The following is a 23,673-nucleotide window of genomic DNA, read 5'->3' as shown; positions in this document are numbered from 1 at the left end:
TGCTGTACCCCGTACTACTCAATAGCAGATAATTAAGAAAGGACTTTTGAAGGGGCTACTATACTCCGTTTAACAGCTACAACTAAACCAATCAATAAAAGTGGTGGGGAAAATCATGTCCTCGTTGTTTGCTGAGGTCAATAAACAAGAGTTATATGCTTTCAGGGTGATTGTGCAAGCTTTTTGTCCTACTTTCCACAACTCTACAGCCCTGCCATAGAGCTAAAACAGAATGAAATTCCAAAATATTGCCCAAAAAGAGCCTTATATGAGAATCAGAGGCTGCTTTGCAGAGCACCATGAACAGGATTATAGGGGCTTGTCCTGGGACTGAAAGAATCCTATGTACAAGACTTTAAGCCCAAATCTGGCTTTGGAAACATCCCTAGCCCAAAGGACTTTCCCCACATCAAGCTGCTGCGTGAATGATCTCGGAATGCCCAGATGCAAGAACTTTAAGACATTTTCCTCGACTGACTAAAATCCTGAGCAATAACTCTTTTAAATGGTTAAGTAATGTGCATTTGGCCAGCATTCAAATCTGGAATCTTTATTACTTAAGCCTTAAACACAGTGCCATAAATATAGATTTAAGAGCATTATACTAAGAAGTATTTTAAAAGACCAATGCAGCTATGCGTTTGTTTGTCCCAATTCAACATAAGAGAAAGGAGACCCACACATAATGAGATGAAAATATCAGTGTGCACAATGCTGCCTTAAGCCTTTCTTTTATGGCTGCTCATCCGTTCACACCTAACTAGTGAGTGAGAAATTCCCGTCCAAAGTTCAGATGCTTTTTGAGCTGAAGGAGTCTCAATATCACCAATAATGGTCCTGAGAGAGAAGCAACAAAGAGGGAATACATGCATTATTTGAATTCCTGCGAAAACTTCCATGTGTAAACGTTTGCTCACGAGCTCGCCAGACAGGACTTAGGCGGGTGAGCTGGGGGGCAGGGCTGTATGAATCTTAAGTAGTCACATGTTGTGAAGAGCTTTGTTCACTCCCAATGACAGTGTCCATCTCTCAGATTTTCCCTCACTTCCTTCTGGCAGAACATTTATCATTCTCCCAAATGAACAATTGCACTACAACACTGACTAGCACAGACAGAACAATGGACTGCTAAATCAGGGGCCTTCAGCTATCCCCTTGGAAAGGTTGCTAGGATACCTTTGATCCACTAGACAGCTTGTCAACAAGATCATGACTTCCTTAAAGCTCAAACAGGAGAAGAGCTCTTTATTTTGAAAAAAAAAAAAAAAAAAAAAAAAAACCTTCAATCTCAGCAACATCACCAGCAGTATTACAATAAGTGGATAGTCTGTTGTGCTGCTTGTATGTTTATGCGTATTTATAGTGTAAGCAAGGGCAAAGAATGATCTAAACATGTGTTCAGTAGGCACAGTGCTGGACAAGTCAGGTCTGCTACTCGAGTCTGACATGAGACCCAGTTAAATCAATCAAAACAGCATGACGCTGCCTCTTATTTATAGCCCACTTATGTACGTAAGCATCAATGATGTTTGATGGTCAAATTCTCCACCTAAGGTTTTTACTTTTGGTTTGAGCAGGTCAGAGCAAATGGATACACACCACAACCTTTGATTCCTCAGTAACAAGTAGTGAGCATATAGCATAAGGCCCAAAGAGCCACTCGGTTGCCCTAGTAACGCTGCTCCTCAGCTGGAGCGGCACATGTGTGCTGAAACTTTTCATCGGCAGACTAATTCTCCTCTTCATGGTGGCAGGGAAGGCTGGTGGCAGCCGTTCAAAACAGCCAAACGAAGGCCCCGAGGCAAGAAACAAAGACAGCATCAGCAAACATAACACAACAACGACATGCAAATGAAGGCCTATGCAAATGCAATACGTCTCGCAGTGCAAAAACAGAAGGACCCTTCATACGAGAATGCTGATAGGCATCCTCAACGTTTGGCCATATTCAGGGCTGACGCAACTGCGGCACGCAACAGTGATGGCCTCATCGCGTTTACCTCGAGAAAAACACATCGGCAACACAATGGGTGCTTATAGTTCTGTTTGTGCACTGTGGATGTCAGCAACAACTACTTACTTGTAAGCCATGGCGTCGACTGGCGAATACTGATTCATGAAAAAGCCGTCTCCAGTACACAGTCTAGGACAGCTGAGGTTCACTCCCACGGAGACACACCAATCTGAGAATTCAGAGAGAGACACAGACATATTACATTCTTCCAGCCAGACAAATTATTTCACTGCAAGTACACTACCTGAAATGCCCCCCAGTCAATCTGATCCCATTTGGTAAAACTATGTAAAGACTAATCTTTTGTTTTTTGAAGGCATAACCGGATTCCAAATATGAACACACGTTCCATTGCCTGTACATAGCTTGGGGCATTTTCCTGTTCACTGGAGACACCAGCTTCATAGGAAGGGCAGAAATGATCCGTGTTTGCACACAAAAGACATTTCACTCACTGCAAAGTTGCAGCCATGCCTGAGTTACTCACAATTAGCAAGGCAAGGGGCACGCTTTGCCAACTTTGTGGGGGATACCATTGCCATGGCAACCAAAGGGCCAACGCGAATAAATTATGAGAGCCTAAAAATTCTGCTACCAGCTATTCAGAAGATTTCAGACTTTTAACAACATATCACATATAGAAAAATAATGTGTAAGGTTAAAGATTTGAAAATATCATACAAAATTGATTTCGAAGTCACTGTGTAGGTCATCCATAATTACAAAATGTAGGCTACATCATGACTCTGAACCGTCCAGTCCAGGTTACAGTCCTGCTTGCTTTGCCATTTGAAATGCAGTACTTGCTTGATAAATTCACTCTGCCTTACGTGTCTCACTGCACTCTAATGCATCAGCAAAATCAGGCTTAAGCTGAAGCTTATCTGTCCATGACAGATTACAAACACTGACATATCATTAGCCTAGCATTACATGTCAGCATCGAATACGGGCTGCCCAGAATACATGAGCATGAGATGCATTCACAGACACTCAGAGGAGGGAAAATAAACAGACAGGCAATCCTGTGTAATGAAGTTCAGTGGCACTCTTCTTTAAAATAATTTCCTGTGTTAATGGCATGGGGCATGCAATCCCTTGGTGTTAAAATGATATACGTCTGTACATTACTCTGCATTCAACCCCAGAATTCAAAGGTCAACGGTTCCTGACAAGACACTTCTAAAGAAAGCAGACTTTGGTCCCAAATGGGTTCAGCTTTTACACTGCAGACACTTAAATGCATGTACACAAAGGCTGACTGACACAGAGCTGACTGTACCCCCAGGTGTTTTAGAACCTCCCCCCCAAAAAAGCTAACCAATGGTGGATGGACCCCATGGAAATGTGCTGCTCCTTTTGCTACCCCCACCGCAATAGTCTCAGTCTCTTGGTCATACACAGGCACATACACAGGCACACACAAACATGCCCCCCCCTTATAGTCTCGGGTGATTCCTCCAGGCTGACATGCTGTCTGGGGATTCCTGTCTGACTCCAGCTCATTAGTCCTTTTGGGCATCTGCCTTCCTGTCACGGGCAGGCGGAGGAGAGAGTAGACCCACCATCAGATGGCTTTGGGTATAGTGTTCGGGTTTAGTCTAAAGACTTCACTCCAAATCCAGTTTTGCAATATGTGACCTGCAATGGAGGTCCCTTGGCATTTAAGAGTACCCTACAGTATGCATGAACTGCACACATAACAACAAGCTGGTTTCCAATGCACATCTGTGATCCAGCAGTGCTGCAGAATGGAATGTCTGGAATATGCCGGAATTCCATGGGTTTCCACAGTATGGTCGCTGAACCAAATGCCAAGGAGCTGCTATCATGAGTGGAAAGGCAGCAAATCTTCCAAAAAGAATGATTTCCCTCTGCTTTAAGTCCAAGTAAAAACAAACTAATAAGGGCAGGAACTATGCACTATAGAGGAATTTGACCTTGATGCCAACTGGATCAACTATATCAAGAGAAATAAATCGAACAGAAGATTCCTTGATTTGCTACCCATCACAGATAGCTTCTAGACAAATGACTGATTGCCATAAAGCCTCATAAACCACAGAAGAAATGCTGTGTATACACAACATACAGCAAGCCCACCAGTCCCACAAGATCCTAAACTTCTTCAGCTGATGTCTGCTTGATTACACCCATATTACTGTCCACTACATTACACACAAGTACTGAGAGGAGACTGGAGAAAATACTGCTGGAGCTCTACTGCCACTAAGTGCTATCAGATCTAGTCAGATCTAGTTAGTATCAGGCCCACCTCTCTAAGCATAATAATGCATCTTTGGTGACGACAGTCTCTTCAGCCATTACTGTAAACATCAAGGGCAGAACACACACAGGCACAAGCTCCGTGTCTTTGAAGCTGACAGACAGCACTTGAGGAGGGTCGTTAACTGGCTTTGATCTCCTACAGACAACACCAAAATGCACTGGAGCCCAAACCGCTCACTCCAAGCACGCCAAGTTCACAAGCAAACGGAAGATTACCTCTCTGACTAGCAATCACAACACACACACAGGTTCAAGTAGACAGCAATTGCTCAATAATAACAATGCACACAATATTAAAAGAGAGAGGACTTCACTGAAGAGAAATCAGTAATTGGGCTACTTCAGTGGGTTGTAATCCAAAATGACATTATGTTAGTTGAGAGGAAAACCGACCAAGTCCTACAAATGCAAAAATAGATAGTTAAATAAAAGAATAGCATAGCAAGGTCTGTAAAGATAAGTTAAATCAAGTGGAAACGTGTATATTCATTGATCAGACTGTTAAACCACCTCAGAAGAACTCAATTGGTTTAATGAGAATGAATCCCTTCCAAACATAGCAATATCTAAAATATATTTTATATATCCAGATGTATCCATCAATAAGTCATCAAACTTCAGTCTTACCACCACTCACCAGAATTGGGCTTCAACCTGGCAGACAGTGAGCAATGCAAAAACTGGCATTAGAGTTGGAGCATGTTTTCATTTTGTCGTATTAAAGCCAACAGGGATGGTCCATGCTTCCACAATTTCTGTTCCAAGAGCCCTGCTGCCTGTCATGCACTGAAAACTGGAGACAGCCAGCGCAGCATAACTAACCCATTCAGCCCTCCCACAGCTGAGGAGGAGGGAGGCACCAGTCCCCTTTCAAAGATTCCCACAGATCGAAGTGTATGACTGGAGAAAAAAAAACACTGGCAACCATGCCCAAAAAAATATGAACAGCCACAAGAAATGAGAAAACAGCAGCAATACCAGCACTACACAAGTCCTCTCCCTTTCCAGCACCCCTCCCCCTTACATTTCCCTCCTCTCTGCAGGTCTTTTCTCACACTCCCTTGCCACACTCAACTGTACCACACAGCAATTAATAATTAAAGTCAGCCGGTTTCAAAAAGCGACAGTAGATGAGAGGGAGGCAGAGGGGCTCCTGTCTGTCTTCACACCCGCTCCTCCTCCCCCCCCCCCCCCCCCCCCCCCCCCCCCTTCACTCACCCAGGGAAGAGCAGAGGCATGGGGCCTGCGAGCACTCGTCTCCTCTCCAGCTCCACACAAAGGAGGAGGATCAGCCACGCTGTGCTTCTCAGCTGCCTGTACAGAGAGCCCCAGCTCGGCAGTCTCCTCGCGGAGACATCAATGCGCACACTCCTCGTGGAGGAGGAGCAGGATACGATGGGGGTTGGGGTTCGAACGTGTTTGTGCGTGATTGTGCGTGGTGGTGTGTGTCTATTGTTCACCGGGTCACGGGCTGTTATGTGCTCTTGGCCCTCTCTCTGACAGCCGGGGCTGCAGATCAGCTGCCTTTGCTCTGCCATAAATCAGAGGGGAACTGGAGCTTGAGCCACTTCCGAAGCTGGGCGGATAGAATGGGTCGCAAGCACGTCCAGCCTTGTGGCTTGGAGGTGTCAGAAGGAAGGGAGGTGGGACTGCTCCAAGGGTGGGGTGCAAATGCCTTTCTGCAAATGCCAAATGCAAATTTCCAACCGCTCTGGATTAGAAAGCTAACAGACACAGATGCCATGCCAACGGGTGTTCTGGGGAGACGTCAGCATTCCCGGCCAGGTGAGAAGGCAAGGGCCGGAGTGGATGCACGCTTCAGCTGTGAAGCCCTGCTATGACAGAATGTACTCTATGTGCTCTCTTTGTACATGGACTGACATGCAAGAGCAAGGGGACATCAAGTACAATAGGGCAGCAAGGGGCTCCAGTCCAAAGACACAAAGACAGATTTTACTCATGTCCACATGAAACTTCTTTATGAAGCAGGCCAACAAAAGATCATATATTAACAAGCATTCATCCTTTTAAATATTGCTTGTGTTCTCTGTGTTCTGACTTGAATATAATAATAATAATAATAATATAATCTGAACCAATTGGATCCAGTTTAAATGAGTAAGCTGTATTTTCCCTGCAAGGCAATCATTCTGGAACAGTGAACCCAGACCATACACCATCCCTCAGTGCTCAAAAAGAGAGAGTTCTAAAGCACTGCAATTTTTTCAGGGTCACTGAAGACATTTGGTAGCAAAATTATGTTATGGTCATAAGTCACGTAAACTGTACAACCGGTCACCAAATACAAATCATGTCTAGAGATCAACATATCTGAAGTATTTAGGGATATAGGGAATGTAATTTAAGTGTTGATTTATTTAGCCATTAAATCGTTCTTACTGAGTAGTGATCATGATGGCCAGTGTGTGTGTGTGTCACCATTTATGATGCTTTAAGTAGCAGGGAGGAGGTCAAAACTTAAAGACATTCTTCAACCCTTTGACATGGTCACTTTACTGTCCAGGAGGGCAAGTGGCCATATTTTGTTTTCTCAGTAGAGAACTTTCATAAGCAGTCTTGGCTTGACACTGCCTACGTGGTGGTCCATTACAACAACAGTGGAACATCAGACAGAATCAATATCTATCTGATATGTGCATGAGAATAGATGGATCAGAGAATAGATGGTTTTTAAATCAAGGCTGCTGAAGATCAAGTCTGAAGATTAGTCTTTGTCAATATCTGAACACAATTATCAGAACTGAGTTACAGGAGCATGCAGAGGAAATGTCATCCTACTTAAAGTTGTCAAGAACAAACGACAACAACTGTACACATCACTGTTAGGCACAGATCTTGACAGATAACTCGTGTCATGCAGGGGATTTACTGATTTGGGCTGGAACTCTACTCTCAACAAAGAGCCTTTTCTGTTTCGATGTGCATCCACATCTCAAACTTATTTGCCACAAATCTCCAAAACGTCTTATCATCAGAACTTAAGCACGCAACAAGCCTGGGTTCCTGGTTTAAACATATTATCTTTAACAAGCTCACCCCCCTCCATGTGATCCTGCCTCATGTGAATCTTGTGCTTCCAATTTACAACATTCACTTTTAAAGGTGTAGTCCTCATTAATGGCAAGAGATGACAGAAATCTGAAACCTGAAATACAACCAATAAAGTACTCCTTCCTCTTGTGCTGCATTGTTGATTGCCAACACTATTTATATTGCTCATAGATAGATAGACAGATAGATAGATAGATAGATAGATACTTTATTGATCCTCAAGGGGAAATTCAAGAAATCCAAAACAGAAGACTAAAAGGAAGAATACAAATGGACCTCACTGAAAAAGTGCACTCCAAGTGAAAACACTAATATTTGCTTGGCAACTCCTTTAACCTGACCAAAATGAAGCATGACTTCTCAGGCATGAATCACTGAAGAAATGTCTGATGATTAATAAATCACTCTTCCAATTCCAAACAGTGTCTGAGATAAGGCATATGATAAATAAACAGCTTTTCACCCCTTCAAATGCACTTTCTAACTTTTGGTTATCCTAATTTTCGGACATGTAATGATTTGTCAGATATGTAATCAATATTCCAACTGTCCTACTTTGGAAACTGGTGACAAATTCCTGCAGACAATCTGCTTCTGGTTTTGAATGTTAATGGTGCTCCTATGAATTGCCATTGTATGCTTGCTGATAGGATAATGCATAACAGTGACATCTTGCTCTTGGACATCAAAATCATTCATTTCCCTCCTGCTGAGAAGCACAATCCCTTATCTGCCTAACAGGTCAAAGAAAACCTCATCCCTAAACTACAGGTAGGAAGATGCACCCTCAAAGTGCATTCACCCTCAAAGAAAGTAGATTGTGACATACCAAGCACAGCTTTAATTTAGCCTTAATGTCAGTGCAGGAACACGTCATGTTGCATTAGTATTTAATTCCATTCACTGTCAAGTCTATTACTACAATCATATTGACAAAACAAAGGAAAAAGTAGGCCTACCAAACAATATTTTTTTTAGTCTGTGCACAGACAGACTGGCATTAAACAGCAACACAAGCAAGCGGTTTTTATGTTTGGAATCTGCATGACAGGATTTTTCTATTTCTGAGTTGCCCTAAACTTTACTATACCTCTCATACAGGCATCCCCCCTGATCAATGTTATTGTCAGAGTAACTATTCAGTGATTGTTCATGTAAAATTGTTCACAGTGGCCCACTGACATGGCACCAAAGGGTTTGGGTGACATGAATCTGCCATGCCCTGGAGAGGGCTGAAAACCAGACTGGTCATTATATCGACTTCATCTGGTTGGCTGCTATGTATCCAGTAAGACCCTCATTGACCAACTTTTTTTTTTGATCCAGAGCAGGAGTAAATAATTTAGTTATTGCATCCTCCAGGCCTTTTCAGTGCTGACCAAACCACAATGCACCATGGAAAGTGTAAATTATAAAATCCTACAGGCCTTCGAGTTTACATGTAGCCTATAAATTAAGCATCCATAGCCTACTATAGTAACATATCTATAGAGGACGATTGAAAGCATGCAAAACCAGTCTGTCAACAACGCAATGGTCTGTGCTGAATGATTCTAGCACTGTTTATGATGAGAAAAATAGTAGCCTGGTCAAGCTCTTTAATAGGCCGACATCAACATCACACATCTGAAATATTCTAGCCAGAAACTGATACGAGTGCCATGTGATCCAAAAAGTTTCGGCAGTAAAACGATCAGAAAGAATTGGAGTGGCAGACCTAGTCATTTCCCCATGGTTAAAGTTTAGTCAAATGCCTGATGTTACGTATTGGGGAATCAAACGTTCGGCAAAATTAATTTGCGGCTACAAATAGCAAATGAATCTGGCAGTTGCAACAATGTAACGCGCTCAAATTCCCATCATCTCATAATAGCAATTTTTTTCCTCCGATCCAGTAGCCTAGTCTCTTTGTTGTTTAACCGAAGGAGCGACCATGATTTATGCGTGTCTCAGATAGCAACCCCTAGATGACCCGTGCATGCCAGACAAACATTTCCATCAAATGACCGAAAAATATCGGTACCCATGACTTTGACTTCACAAGCTGCGTTTGATGATTTAAATGTAATGGACCACTGATTGTTGATTCAAACACCAAGTCCGGTCAAACAATAGCGTTTGACTTTTAAACCCTTAAACATAGTTAACAAACAAAATCAGTATAATGCTTAAGGGTCTTCTTACACATCACGGTAGGATACCCATTTACCCACAATGATATGCGCCTCTTTAACTGTGCAGGTGTGGGCATTAAACTTATTCAAATACAAGATCCCTACACCCCGGCGTAACAAGTGCACGACGGCAGTCTGTTCTCATGAGGGAGAAGGGTAACTACAAGCCAGAACTAGTTGGGCTGTTGCAAGAGCTCGGCTAAAGTTTCAAGACTGGTGAACAGAGTGCGGCAAGCTATCACATCATGCAGTGAATGACAGCTGACTCAGAAAGTTATCTTACCTGGATGTGCAACCACTTTCCTTTACGTTCTTACAAACACTGGAATAGCACAGAGCAGCTGTAGCAAAAGCGTGGCAAGTTAGTCTCTCCCAGCATGGCGGCTGCACTGTTGCTCGGATTCAAAAATCCCTTCCCGACTGCGGTATCAATGGAGATAGGAGGGAGGGAGGGAGGAGGGGTGGGTGGGTGGACCGCTACGCAAGGTAGAGTTCGGGATGTTTGGCAAACTACTAATCAACCAGCAGATGTTAAATTACAGCATCATGTCCGGTATATGACTGGAGAGGCTGTGGTTCATTCAGTCTAAATGTATACGTTTTAATAATATTTGTGGTGGCTATATAGTCAATTAAAATATGTGTTTGATGTTTGTTCAGGCTATGCCCTGGCAGAATTAAATAGCCGCATTCCAGGCAGGCAGCCTACGTATTGGCCAACGTTATTTTGATGATCTCACAAATCTACTGTCACAGCGCGGGAGTAAACTTAGATCTATGAATGAATGGCCGCCGCATATCACTTAGACGGAAAAAAGAAGGGGAAAAACATCGACATTTGAATATAACCACAGAGCAAACAAAAAGCAGAATCGACGTATTGTCCAGGCATGTTGAAAAGCACAATATGACAGACTATCATTTGCAGAATACACAATATTAGTACAGATAAAACACAAACAATAGACCAGTGTAGGCCTATTAATTTGCATCACATTAAATTAATTAGGCCTATTTTAGGCCTACAACTACTACAGCATACAAGATGTGAAGTATGCTGGTCACTTTTACTGAAAAATTAGAGCTGTCACTATTGTAGTCTAGATTATTTCAAAGTAGGTTTAATAAGAACAGAATAGATGACATACCATATTGTCACCCACTGAGGGTGATGGGGTGGCGTGAGTGCTCCTGTGAAGGGTATGTTTGGTACACAGGGTTCTGTATAGCGCCTGTGGGGGAGAAGTTGAAAATGTTTGTGTCCTGGGTAAGGGAATTTGATTGATTTATGAGCATAACTGAAATTACACATGTATTCTCTCTTTGACTGTAGTGCACAGACCACAGAAAAGGCTTGCATAAGGTCAAAGGTTATGTAATATTTTTACTGTGCAGGCTAGGAGTGTATTAAACCCATGGTGACAGAGAACAAACCAGTCCTTGTCTTATCTGGTGGGCAAGGGGAGGCCAACAGAACAGACTCCTTCAAGTGGTTGCTAAAAACAATCACAGCTTTGAGCAGAGGCAGCTTGTGTGAGTCCTGAATGCCTCAGACTGCAAAAGCTGTAAAGCACAAGATATTGCTGTCACAACAAATGTATGTAAATGTATATGTATCAGAAATGTATGTACAAATAGCTGCTTAGCTAGTCTGAAGCCTACAGTACGATGTCATATATCTTTTTGTGTTAGTCCCATTCATCCAAACTTGTGTAAACACACTTGATTTGTCCAATACATCAGTGTACAACTCGTACGTCGACGGCGCTTACCACACAGAATCCATTCCTTTTTTAACAAATTTACAGTCAGTGTTCTCAAGGTCTTGTGTTAAATGTCAGCAGCTTTAATCAGTCACTGATATGTATGGGGAAAGGAAAACAGGCGGCTTTGAAATGCTCCATCAGTTCCACATGCTCATTTGATTGTTGATTAAACCGATGTGAATTCATTGACTTCTGGGGTGATTCCAAGTCTGATCAATCAGTTCATTTGACAGAATGATCTCTCTGAATCTGTACCCCCACACACACACACACACTGCTTCCATTTCTCCTCTCCCCCACCTCTCAAAGGTATTTTATCAGGCTAAATTTAGTGGCACTTGTCTGTGTATCCATGCAGAATGACAATTCCTGGTTGTTGGTGTGCACATTACAGTAGCTACCACTGTGTGGACACATTTCACACGTCTCTGGGCCCTTTCACATAGCATTTCAGTAGCTTGGCATAGACATTTGCAATGTCTACACAATGCATGCCATTATAACTGAGCAAAAGTGATGTCAAAAGAGTGATCTGTATTAGCTTGACTGAAAGAATGTTGCTCCATTATGCACATAAGTCTTAAAAAAAGGTAGCATGGTGCATGGTGTAGTGGCTAAAGCTAAAGAACTGAACTGAAAACAGAAAAGTTTTATTTTTGTCTACCATCCATCGTTATGCAGCAACCATGAATTGCTCCAGGCGGGACTGTCTCTGCAATTGGTGTCAGCAAGTCACTTTGGATAAGAGTGTCAGAGAAAAACAAATACATGTATGTTTTAAAAATATGGATGGAAAAATAAATTGATGGTGGATTTCTGCACATTCTGATAGTTATCATAATACAATTCCAATATCTGCAAATAAGCTCCACTCTTTATTAAAGAGAGAGATTATTCAATATAGCAGCAAAAACACAAACAGACAACATTAACCCTTTTCCATTGTAGATGTAGGAGCATTTTTATGTGACAATTGTTATGTGTCTCAAATAGCAACTTGCGTTGCAACTTGCATAGACGTAGGCTATGGCGTTTGCTTTATAACTGGGTCTTCCAGACCGAGGTGCTTTTTATACTCCAACACATAGGCGGCGCTACCCATCTTAGCGGGCTTCTAAGCGCGCAATAATGCCGAAGAAGATAGACACAACAAGTGAAAATGGCGCGGTCTCTGAAAATTAGCAACGGAGTGTAGTCTCTTTCTCTGTGAAACTTCTCTTAGTAAGTCATAAAAGCAGCCCACACTAACTATTCTATGCAGATAGCTATTTGTTTATAACGCTAGTTAGTTTGTAGTGGGCTTACCACGATAAGGTTAACGTTCGTTAGCTACGTTTATCAGCGAGGATAACGTTAACGTTCGCTTTCTTACTGCGAATGTAAACAATGTCGTTTACAGATGTTTTATATTGGTCTGTACAGAAATAATGATGCAGATGTTATGTCTGTTTCAGGTGCCCAGTGCCCAAAAATGCCACTGTCCACTCATTCTCAACCAGGAGATGAGCACTATGTCCTTGTTGCGACTCTGGATAACGTCAGAAATCTTTCCAACATCCTTAAAGCCATTACTTTTAAAGACCATGCCATTTTTAACGCCACTCAGAATGGATTGAAAGTGACTGTCGAGGACTCAAAGTGTTTGCAAGCAAATGCCTTCATACAGGTTTTATTGTTTCCTTTTTTATTTTCACATTTCCTAGTTGTCCTTGGGGAATATTAGCTGTTAGAGTCTGAGCTAATTTTAGTCTCAACTGATCTTAATGACTTTGTTTGCAATTCAGGCTGACATCTTTCAGGAGTTTGTCATCAAAGAAGATTCTGTGGGATTTCAAATAAATCTTACAGTCCTTCTCGATTGCCTCACAATATTTGGGGGAAGCACAGTACCAGGTCATTTTTTTTATATATTTTTTTATATTTGAAGATGGTTGTGGTGATATTGCGTTGTATGTTTAAGTCAGGCACTAGATGACAATTGGTGTGTATAGGGGATATTGAGGTCACCTCTGGTTTGGGACAACTCTATGAAAACAAACGTGTAGATGAATTTAAAAATGGCACCAAATATTCAGCCAGTCATTTTTCTTAGTTCCTAGTGATTTTGTTGTCACAGAGTGCAGCCCATAGACTGCGCTTTATGTCAAGAGGAAATGATAATGCACTTTTAGCCTTGACATAATGGATGAACAGGATTTTACTTTGTTCTGTGATGTTAACGTAGAAGGTATGCAACTTTGGTCTGTCATAAACATACTCAGATGCTTTTTTATTTTATTTTATTTATGCTTTGTGATTTTGATTTACTTCAGTTGTCCATGCATTTGTTTTCACAGAGTTGTCCAACTGAAAGTGGCCGCGATGTTATAGCATCTTGCCTCAAACTAACCTTCAACTATGCTCTACTGTAATGTAGAATTATACTAGTACTTTCTAAAGCCACTGTGTACCTCTCAATGCAGGATACATGAAAACTACACGCAGTCACTCATTTTATGTCAATATCTTTCCTCTTAATAAAGGTGTCACAACAGCATTGCGCATGTGCTACAGTGGTTATGGATTTCCCCTCACACTCTTTCTTGAAGAGGGTGGGGTGGTGACCGTGTGTAAAATCAATACCCAGGAGCCTGAGGAACCAATAGACTTTGACTTCTGCAGCACAAATGTCACCAATAAGGTCATCTTACAGTCAGATAGCCTGAGAGAGGCCTTCTCTGAGCTGGACATGACAAGTGAGGTCCTTCAAATCACAATGTCTCCCTCTCAGCCATTTTTCAGGTAATGCAAGTTGTTTCTTTGGTACACTATTTTTTTCCATTCACTTTGAGCTTTCAATGTTCCACTGTATATTGATTGGTGTTGTTGTCACTAAGGGGCAGGGACTAAAAATTCATTTAAAGCAACACCAAAGAACTTTCCCTCTGTTGCACGCACGCTATTTGTTTATCCAGCACCGGCTTTGCAAATAACGATGTCCACAGACAAGGTAGAATATTTTGCATGACTTTTAAAAGTACGATGTATTGCGACATCAGATGCAAGTCAAATTTGTAGTTTCTTATGTCTCATTCCATCGAACTACAGATCCGCTACCCGATCTAGGAAAACTTACATAGTGCGGTTATAGCCGATAGAGGGCCACGAAGCGAATGCAGAATTGCCGTTCACCCTGTTACGAGTTGATGAACCGCTGAAACGATTTTGGAACCATTATTTTAAGGTATAAAAAACTCTTTGGTGTTGCTTTAAAAATTGAATTTCCCCTTGAGGATCAATAAAGTATCTATCTATCTATCTATCTATCTATCTATCTATCTATCTAAAAGCATCTTTAACTGGAGTGATATGTTCAGCAAATAATAAATAATAGTAAGCTAGTAGCAAATGGTAAATAAAAGTTTACCCTTCCCAGTGAAAGGACCCAGGGCTAAAATCCGGTAAGGTCTTAAACAAAATGTGTTAGATCACCATTAGTCATTAGTCTAGTGCAGTGTTTCTCAAACTTTTTCAGACGAAGGACCACTTAACCAATAAAAAAGAAACGCACGGACCACCTAAAAAAAAGATTAGACCTACTTCAACAGTATATAAGCCTACACTATATAACCCAGTATATAACCCTTTGAGAAACACTGGTCTAGTGCACTTAGAACCTAGTCAGTCTTGGAAACGTGAACTGCTTTACATCTATAACTCACGCCATTGATTTGGCAGTCATATGAGAGAAAGGCAGAACACTTGCAGGCTCTGAGTGATAAAGCATGGACATTCTGGTGATTGGCAGCATGCCAGCAATGGACAGGTACTTCTCCCAATTACATCTCTCAGGGGTGTGATTCTTCGTATAGATCCGATGAGTTTTTTTTTTTTTTAGAGGAGGGTGGGGGGTCTGTCGGTCAGAGGCAGGCTATATTTCTGCATAACACAGGCCATCGTTATAACAGTCCGTTGACGGGTTTTGTGCTTCACATCTTTCCGAATATCACGCCGCAAGTGTATTCCATTTACTAGTGGATTTCATTGAAAGTGAAAGTAGACGGGTTGATTAGCTGCGTTCTGAAGAATGCTTGATTCAAGTTAGTGTGTGGCGCACTAGTTTCTCAGCAGAAGCCATGAAACGGTAAAGGTCAACAAATTGATTTAAAAAGACATAATGTATGAAGCCCCCCCCCTCGTTTTGGCTTTGCGTCAGGTTCGCTGTCAAGATTTTCCGATAATGAATCTCGTGATGCTGATATTGAATTTTAATTTCTGCGCGTGTAAGCTGTGCTTGAAGTTAGCTGTGACAGACTAGCCTAACCTTACAGGTTTTCAAAGCCTGTCTACCTTAGGCCTACTACATTGTTTAGTTAACACCTTGTCATTTCGCCTTTGTCTAGCCGTTCACCTCCGTGAACCTTGCGCCCCTTGTCTAAAACATATTTCAGGATGCCATCTCACCATGAGAAAACGTAACGTTATGGTGACTGTGCGAGATCAAAGCTTTGGCATAGCCTACTCAGTAAACGTCTTGCACATAATATTGAGCTGAATATTTAGTGGAAATAGCATACTGTAGCATTGTGCTGATAGATAAAAAGTCGCCAATTTAAAGGCGCAGTCAGCATTTTAACCCTAGCTCTCCATTTAGTGTGTGCGCTTGTAAAATTAGTGTTGTAGCCGCTTAGCCTACACAATCCTGGTGCAGTAGCTTAAAAAAGAGCCTACCATTTATTTTAGTAGGAGAGGTGTAGGACCTACAGTGTTACTTTGGGAGGAGAGGAATCGATGTAATTTGATTATCTTTGGAACTGAATAACCACCAAGTTGCAACCTCTTCAATCAGCATCAAAATATCAGTAGGCCTATCACATGATTCACTATTTTGTACGTAGGCCCAGAGGACTGTTAGGGGGCAGGCTATATATTATCATCAAGTAGGAGTATAGTAAACTAGATGTACCGCAGAGCGGTACAAAATATGACCGCCGCAGTCCAGCACATTTTTTCCACAAAAATAAATCACGCTGAAAGGCCTATATGATTCTTAGCCTGGCTAGCGCCACCACTTCTCAATGAGACGTGGTCTGGGAACCAAACGTTCATTTTCTCGTATTTGAAAAAAATGCCCAGATCCGTTTATTGGGTGCCACGGATGTCTATCAAATGCGTCTGTGCATAGCTCATCATCGTGTTGCTTTCCCACCTGTTCTGTGATTGGTTCCCTATCTCAGGCGAAAATTTGCTCCATGGTCTCCAGGCTGCCTTAGCAGCGTGAATCAAATCGCGCGCAAGGCAGCATGGGAACACCCAGGCTATATGATTCTAACTGTCTCACTAAATTGCATTATCCACACTCAATTCTCACTGGTATCTGCTAGACAACAAGTACCAAAACATGATTAGTTCATAGATTTCACATGTAAAATTCTTTTTATACAACCCCACCCCCATCTTGCCTGTTCATAATTCTGAGAAATTCTTGAATTGTGTGCATGTGTGCGTGTACACGTTTATGTTTATGTGTGTGGGTGTGTGTGTGTGTGCGTGCTTGTGTGTTTCCCTGCGTATGTGTGTTTGTGCATGTGCATGCATGCGTACATATGTCTACTGTGTGAGTATGTGTCATACGTATGATTACTGTGAATGTATGTGTGTGCGTGTGTATCTGTTTATGCACATGTGTGCACATGGAATGGGTTAACATGACCCCTGGAGGCAAACATACGGAAAAGATTGGTCATCCTAGGCCCTACGGTTCTCAAGATATTCACAGAAAACTGTGTCTGCCCTACCCTCCTTTCGGGGGGTCCAGTACAGCGGGGGGGCTACAGATCAAAACGAAAAACGATGGTTCCATGCTATCCATGTGGGGTTACATGCCCACCAAGTTTCGTGTACCCCGGTCTTTCAGTGTCCCGGGAATCCTTGTTGGTGTACACATAAATTATTTTATTGTAAGGCCCCCCATGAACGAAAGTTCACAAAACTTGGCATGCATTCGGAGGGTGTCATAATGATCCTACACTTACAATTTCGTGCAGTTTTGACCATGTCAGCCAGAGATATTGTGATGAAAACACCTAATTTTTTGCTTTTTAATTTTTAACTAGGTGGCGCTATACATGAAATGAGTGGTAATGGGATGGGTTGACATGCCCCCTTAAGACCAACATACAAAAAAAAGGTGGACCTCCTAGGCCCTACGGTTCTCGAGATATTTACAGAAAACTGTCTCCGGCCACCTACAGGCCAGTTGGTGTATAGTAACATAAATTAATTTATTGTGTGGCCCCCCATGAACGGAATTCCACGAAACTTGGCGTGCATTCAGAGGGTGTCATAATGATCCTACACTTCCAATTTCGTGCAGTTTTGACTATGTTAGGTCACAGATACCTGCGATTACAACACCTCATTTTTACTTTTTTGTGTTTAACTAGGTGGCGCTATACATGAAATGAGTGGTTATGGAATGGGTTGACATGGCCCTTTGAGATCAACATACCAAAAAAAAAATGGTCCTCCTAAACCCTACGGTTCTCGAGATATTCACAGAAAACTGTGTCTGCCCTACCCTCCTTTCGGGGGGTGCAGTCCAGCAGGGGGGCTACACATCAAAACGAAAAACGATGGTTCCATGCTATCCATATGGTGTTACATGCCCACCAAGTTTCGTCTACCCCGGTCTTTCAGTGTCCCGGGAATCCTTGACGGAAATTTGGACATGCGAAAAAAAGAAAAAAAAAATCTGACTAAACCTATATGACCGCCGCTTCGCTGCGCGGCGGTCATAATCATTTAGTCAACATTTTAACTCAATGTTGGTTTAAGTTATAAACAAAGCATGTTATAAATGGAAAAAATCCATGGTTCTGCGTCACTGTTGGAAAAATGATGATGATGGCCTATATATTTCAGCCATATTTGGTTTAGTCTTGTGTAGGTCTATAGGCTACATCTACTTTGCTCTATTATAAATTAGTTTTCTTTAGGCCTTATTGGCTGTATTGTAATATGCTATAATGTTTGAAATATATGTATCTCAATGTATCAATACTTCCCATAAAAGTCATCAGATGTCATCATTTAAAGGGTTATTTTTCAAAAATTTCAAAAAAAAACCCCTAGTATTTGCTGCAAATATATTTTCTTATATATTTCATATATTTAATGCCACCCTTGCATAGGAAGTGTAGGAGATGTAAATATATACGGTAGCCAACACTATAGTAGGCTACACTAAAGTACTCGAACGATGGGGGGGTGCGTATCACTTTTTTTTTTACCTTTGCCAATCACACCCCCCCATCTCTGTTCCAGACCTCAGACGCACCAAGTCACTACGGTATTATCTGTGCAAAGGGAAATTATTTTCTCAAAATCCATTCAGTCATTTTCCTTTACTCTTGTTGCATACGTCTGGAATAGTGTATTATGAAAGTGAAATGGTTTATGGCAGATATAAATAGTGTGAGTTGCAAATGTACAGGAGTTCACATTTCAAAGACTGACTGGAAGTCGAAAATCGAAGACTAACGGTGACCAAAGAAATTTTGTCAGATAGCATGTCACCGGCGTGTTGTGCCTTCTGGTTTCTCCACCTACTGGTTTCCTTGCGCGTGCACAGGCTGTACTCATAGCCTAACACAGCAGCAGGAGTTGTCAGACATTCACAAACAAGTTGTTTTAGACGGATTTGAAGGTTGACTGGTTACTTTGGGCTGCAACGGTCGTCAGTGCACAGTATTAGTAGGCTATTATTCTATCTTCATGGTTGATCAACTAAAAATAAAAGATGTCTTGGGTGCTGACGTTATTATAGTAAATTCTGCTGATTAAATGGTAAGAGAATACATTTTTTATATTTTAGCGCACCAGCCCAAGCTGTCTTCAAGGATTGAATGAAGTGAGTTTGCAAAAATATGTAGCCTATTTATCAAATCAAGAAATCGAATATCTGTGTCAGGGATCATCTGACTTTTGAAAACCATAGGCCTAGTAGTCGCTAGGACAAGGAGTTATAAGATAAGGGCAATGTAACCATTTGTGACCGCTAATGCAAGACAAAAGGTGCTACTTACGTGATTAATAGATAGCTGTTTGGAATTTGTTTCTGGGAGAATTGGAGTAGCTCAGTGAGAGAGAGCTTGATAGGTAGCTTATAGGTATGTTGTTTATTGCAGGATCGAATCCAGTGTAATGCTTTGCAAAAACTATATATTTTGTCTTCTGTCCGAGTGGCTGTACGTAGTGTAGTGCTCATGGTGTAGATATGAAATGCGACTTCAAATCCGGCTAAAAGAACTTGTTGAATGAAGAACTTGGGAATGTCTGACAACTCCTGCAGCTGTGGTAAACCAGAAGGCACACAACACCAGTATTGCTGAGGAAGAATGGCAGGCTTTGTTTTTGTGTATATGTTTTTGTATGTATGCAATTTTTTTGGCCTTTTACCCAGATGACAAAAATGTGACCACGTTTGATCAGATATAATCATAGTTTCTCTTTGTCATCTTAAAGACAATGCTGTAGAGATACCTTTGTATTTGTCTCCATTCCTCTAGGTTGTCCACATTTGGAAACTCTGGAAATGCACATTATGATTACCCCAAGGACTCAGACATGATGGAGCTCTTCCAGTGCACAAAAACACAGACCAACAGGTTAGCATAATAATAATGATTATTTAATTATTATTAGCATAGTAATTAAAATAGAAAACAATAGAATGAGAGTCCTAATGATGCTGTTACATTTTTGTAAGTGTTTATATGCCTGACTTAACCAGTTTTTCTTCAATAATGACAATATTTATTTGGGTGTTGCTTGTAGATATAAGATGTCCTTACTAAAGCCTTCAACAAAAGCATTGGCTCTGTCATGCAAGGTGTCTGTGCGGACAGATTCCCGTGGATTTCTGTCACTGCAGTACCTGGTTCGCAATGATGATGGGCAGATCTGCTTTGTGGAGTATTTCTGTTCACCAGATGAAGAAGTTGATGAAGAATGATATTGTAAAGGATTCTTTATTTATTACACCAACATGTTCAGCTGCATTACATTGCTGAACTCATTAATGATTTTCTTGCTCTGATTGCATAGGTCTGTCAACAAGGTCAGAGTTTATGTCAACTGTACAGAGGACATTATAAGGTGTATTGTATTTAATGTGTGTTTGAATAAAGAAAATGAAAAAATAAAAAAGACTACAGTTGTTCAGACTGGTTTTAATTCATCGCAAAGATATACTCCAGTATGCATGGGGGCGCTGTCATTTTAGTTACTATTTCTACTGGGTTCATTTCCACCGATAGCCGTAGAATGAGAGAACCAAGATGTCGGCGCTCAAGAGAAAGCGTGGAGGAAAAGGTGGCGGAGCCAAAAATACGAAAAAAGTTAAATTTGCGGAAAATGGAGAATCCAAAACAAATGTTACTACAGACCAAGAACAGAAGAATGAAATCAACATTCCAGCACCCGTTTCAATGGTGAGATATGGTCGTCGGCTCAACATAAACACAAGTAGTTAATGTTAGCTAACCAATGTTAGCCTAGTATGTGTGAAATGGTAGTTGTGCCGTTCTTTTAAGCGATCTCTTTTTTAATGTATTTTTATCCATAGCCCTGTCGGTATATGGAAAACGGCTGTCATCAGTGTACATTGTTTGAGATTGGGTGCATCAAATTAACTAGTTTATGAAGTGATGTTACCTTCATATTTTGCATGGTAGCGAGCTAACCATGGTCATAAATGTTTTTTTCCACTTGACAGGGAAAATGGAAAAACAAAGAACGTGTTCTGGTCTTTTCTTCCAGAGGTATCAACTTCAGAACTAGACATTTAATGCAGGATCTAAGGACCATGATGCCTCATGCTAAAGCTGGTAGGTTTAGCCTAGCACGCTCGTCCGTGTTTACTGTTTACCCTTAAGTTATATTATGAATGTTTGAATGGAATCCCCATTTGTAATTTCAGACACTAAAATGGATCGAAAAGACAAGCTGTTCGTTGTTAATGAGGTTGGACATATTTTGACACTTTGTGTAGTTTCATATTGTAGGTTCCAGATCGACAGATCCTAATGTTTGTTCTTTCCGTTAAGGTGTGCGAAATAAAGAACTGTAACAAGTGCATATATTTTGAGGCAAAGAAAAAGCAGGACCTGTACATGTGGTGAGTTTGTATCCTTGCAAATTATGCAGTTACCTCTTTGTGATATTGGTAATAATATTAGATTTATAACGATGTGTATTTATTTCAGGATTGCTAATGTCCCCCATGGACCCTCAGCCAAATTTCTGGTTCAGAATGGTGAGTGTCTTTTAGAATGATATGCTTGCTAGGATTGGCAGAAAAGAGTATGTATTGACTCACCATCCCTCTCTCTTTTAAGTGCACACACTTGCAGAGCTCAAAATGACGGGTAACTGCCTTAAAGGATCCAGACCACTTCTTTCATTTGACCCTGTGAGTGTTCTCCCAGACTAAATATGTAGGGTTCAGAGCTGTTTGATATTATTGCATATTCACTTTTTTTTTCTCTTCTGTACAGCAATTTGACAGTGTTCCCCATTACTCTCTGCTGAAGGAGCTGTTCATCCAGGTTTGTTTGTTATTGATGTAAAACCTAATTTGTTAAGTATATTACTGATGTAAGTAGGGTGTTTACAAAGAGTCTTTTGCAGACATTTTCAACGCCTCAGTATCACCCAAAGAGCCAGCCATTTGTGGATCACGTCTTCACATTTACAATCGCAGACAACAGGATATGGTTCAGGAATTACCAGGTCAGTTGCGTGAATCTTTTCTTTAGTGTCACAATTATTTAATGGTGAATGATATTCATCATGCATGTTATGACTCAGTATTACTATTTTAGTGTTTTTTTTTGCCACAAGTGCCATTGTCTGAAGGTTGTTTCGTCCACTGGTAGATCATTGAAGAGGATGCATCACTGGTGGAAATTGGGCCCCGCTTTGTGTTGAATCTCATCAAAATATTTCAAGGAAGCTTTGGTGGGCCTACACTCTATGAAAACCCACATTTCCAGTCCCCTAACATGGTAAGTCTCTTGATTTTGGTTAATCTTTTTATTGCAATACACACAAAAACTAAAAAAAAAAGAAACCCTTAGGTGAAATTGAATCAAATTTGGTTTCAAATAGAAATGAAATTGAAGTGATATTGATAGATGGGAGATGATCCAAGTTATGATTCTAAATTTCGTTAATATATAGAATTACTGAGAATACATCATAGGCCATTTTAATGGACAGTTACTATCCTGAAAGTGATCATTAGAACAGTATAATGCAGTTTTTGAAACTACTGTTTGGGTGTAGCAATTCTTAAAGACACTAAGTGTGACAGAGACATGTTTAAGTGTTTTTTTCCCCCCCCGTAATTTTGCATGCAGCAAAGGCGAATGGTCCGCTTGGCTCTGGCTGCTAAACATCGGGAGCGCCAGCTTGTGCGGGAGATTCAGAAGGCCAAGAGGATGGAAACAAAAGAGGTCCTGAAGGAAGATGTGACGGACGATGTCTTTGACACCCCTTCGGCAGAGAAACCGGTGGAGATTGAGCTGGAGGCACCCCCTCCCAAGCCGCCAAAGAAAGGCAAACTCACAGAGCTTAGAAGGAAGACCAGACTGAAGCGCAAGGGTATACGTTAAAGTATATCTGTCAAAAAGAGACTGGTGTGTTTTCACATTAAATTGTTATAGATACTGGACATGTTAAAGAATCTGTTGATGCGGAAAGAGATTTTATTTGAAATTTAAGGTAGATTGTCCTGTGTCCCAAGGGCCTCTGTATCTGCTGTGTCAAATTATCTCCCAAAACTGTTGTGTCCTTTATGGTTAAGTGGATGTATGCTATAAAGATATTTTCATCAACAGGTTCACAGTTTATGTTGGTTTTCATTAAATTCAACTTTTGACAAACATCATTTTTTCATTTTATATATGACTGATATCCCAGGAAAGATTAAACATCTTATGTTAAATCCATAGATAAAATCAGTTTATAAAATGTATCAGAGTATAAAATGTTCTATCCACATCTTGAATGAGGACTGTACCTGGAGCACATGATGGCAATACCTGAATTCACTTTAGATATGCACATAAGCTTACATCACATAAGAATATTTGACATTTTTATATGCTGCTTTTCTATGGATGTCCTTTTTTATGTATTTATATCTGCCTTGATACAAACTACACAGTCATTGAAGTCAGGAGACCAATCATTTCCCTACATTTCATTACATTACCTAACCTAACCCCTCACTGCTCCACGAGCGCCGCTGTAGCAGGCAGCTCACTGCGTCAGGAGTGTGTGCTTCACCTCACTGTGTGGTGTGTGCCGAGTT

The 23,673-nt window shown here is 41.1% G+C and overlaps 3 protein-coding genes across 9 annotated transcripts in view; 2 read left to right on the top strand and 1 right to left on the bottom strand.

Annotated features, from left to right (window-relative positions):
- Positions 1–10,015, bottom strand: part of sema4d (sema domain, immunoglobulin domain (Ig), transmembrane domain (TM) and short cytoplasmic domain, (semaphorin) 4D) — a 36,871-nt gene extending 26,856 nt beyond the window's left edge. For 2 of the 7 annotated variants that reach the window (XM_042058707.1, XM_042058700.1), the window contains exons 1-2: positions 9,833–10,014; positions 2,081–2,183 (exon numbers count right to left, since the gene is read on the bottom strand). In XM_042058707.1, coding sequence (XP_041914641.1) covers positions 2,081–2,118 — 38 coding nt within the window. In that variant the 5' untranslated portion in view covers positions 2,119–2,183; positions 9,833–10,014. Of the gene's footprint in view, positions 1–2,080; positions 2,184–4,930; positions 5,095–5,521; positions 5,671–9,832 lie in introns of those variants that run through there. The other 5 variants (XM_042058703.1, XM_042058704.1, XM_042058702.1 and 2 more) reach the window with 5 other exon arrangements.
- Positions 10,016–12,406: 2,391 nt separating this feature from the next.
- On the top strand, positions 12,407–20,504 carry rad1 (RAD1 homolog (S. pombe)). Its single transcript, XM_042058709.1, has 6 exons — positions 12,407–12,536; positions 12,770–12,981; positions 13,100–13,208; positions 13,838–14,096; positions 19,865–19,963; positions 20,133–20,504. Exons 2-6 carry the CDS (start codon positions 12,787–12,789, stop codon positions 20,308–20,310), a joined length of 840 nt encoding a protein of 279 aa, XP_041914643.1. The 5' UTR covers positions 12,407–12,536; positions 12,770–12,786; the 3' UTR covers positions 20,311–20,504.
- A 104-nt stretch (positions 20,505–20,608) lies between these two features.
- On the top strand, positions 20,609–23,199 carry bxdc2 (brix domain containing 2). The gene is made up of 10 exons (XM_042058708.1): positions 20,609–20,788; positions 21,073–21,184; positions 21,277–21,320; positions 21,404–21,474; positions 21,563–21,612; positions 21,695–21,768; positions 21,854–21,904; positions 21,987–22,088; positions 22,235–22,363; positions 22,718–23,199. Exons 1-10 carry the CDS (start codon positions 20,636–20,638, stop codon positions 22,970–22,972), a joined length of 1,041 nt encoding a protein of 346 aa, XP_041914642.1. The 5' UTR covers positions 20,609–20,635; the 3' UTR covers positions 22,973–23,199.
- Positions 23,200–23,673: the final 474 nt, after the last annotated feature.

Source organism: Alosa sapidissima, chromosome 13 (genome assembly GCF_018492685.1).
Source record: "Alosa sapidissima isolate fAloSap1 chromosome 13, fAloSap1.pri, whole genome shotgun sequence".
NCBI classification, from domain to species: Eukaryota; Metazoa; Chordata; class Actinopteri; order Clupeiformes; family Clupeidae; genus Alosa; species Alosa sapidissima.
Note: the sequence above shows the minus strand (reverse complement) of the source record. Positions and strands in the feature narration are given on the sequence as shown.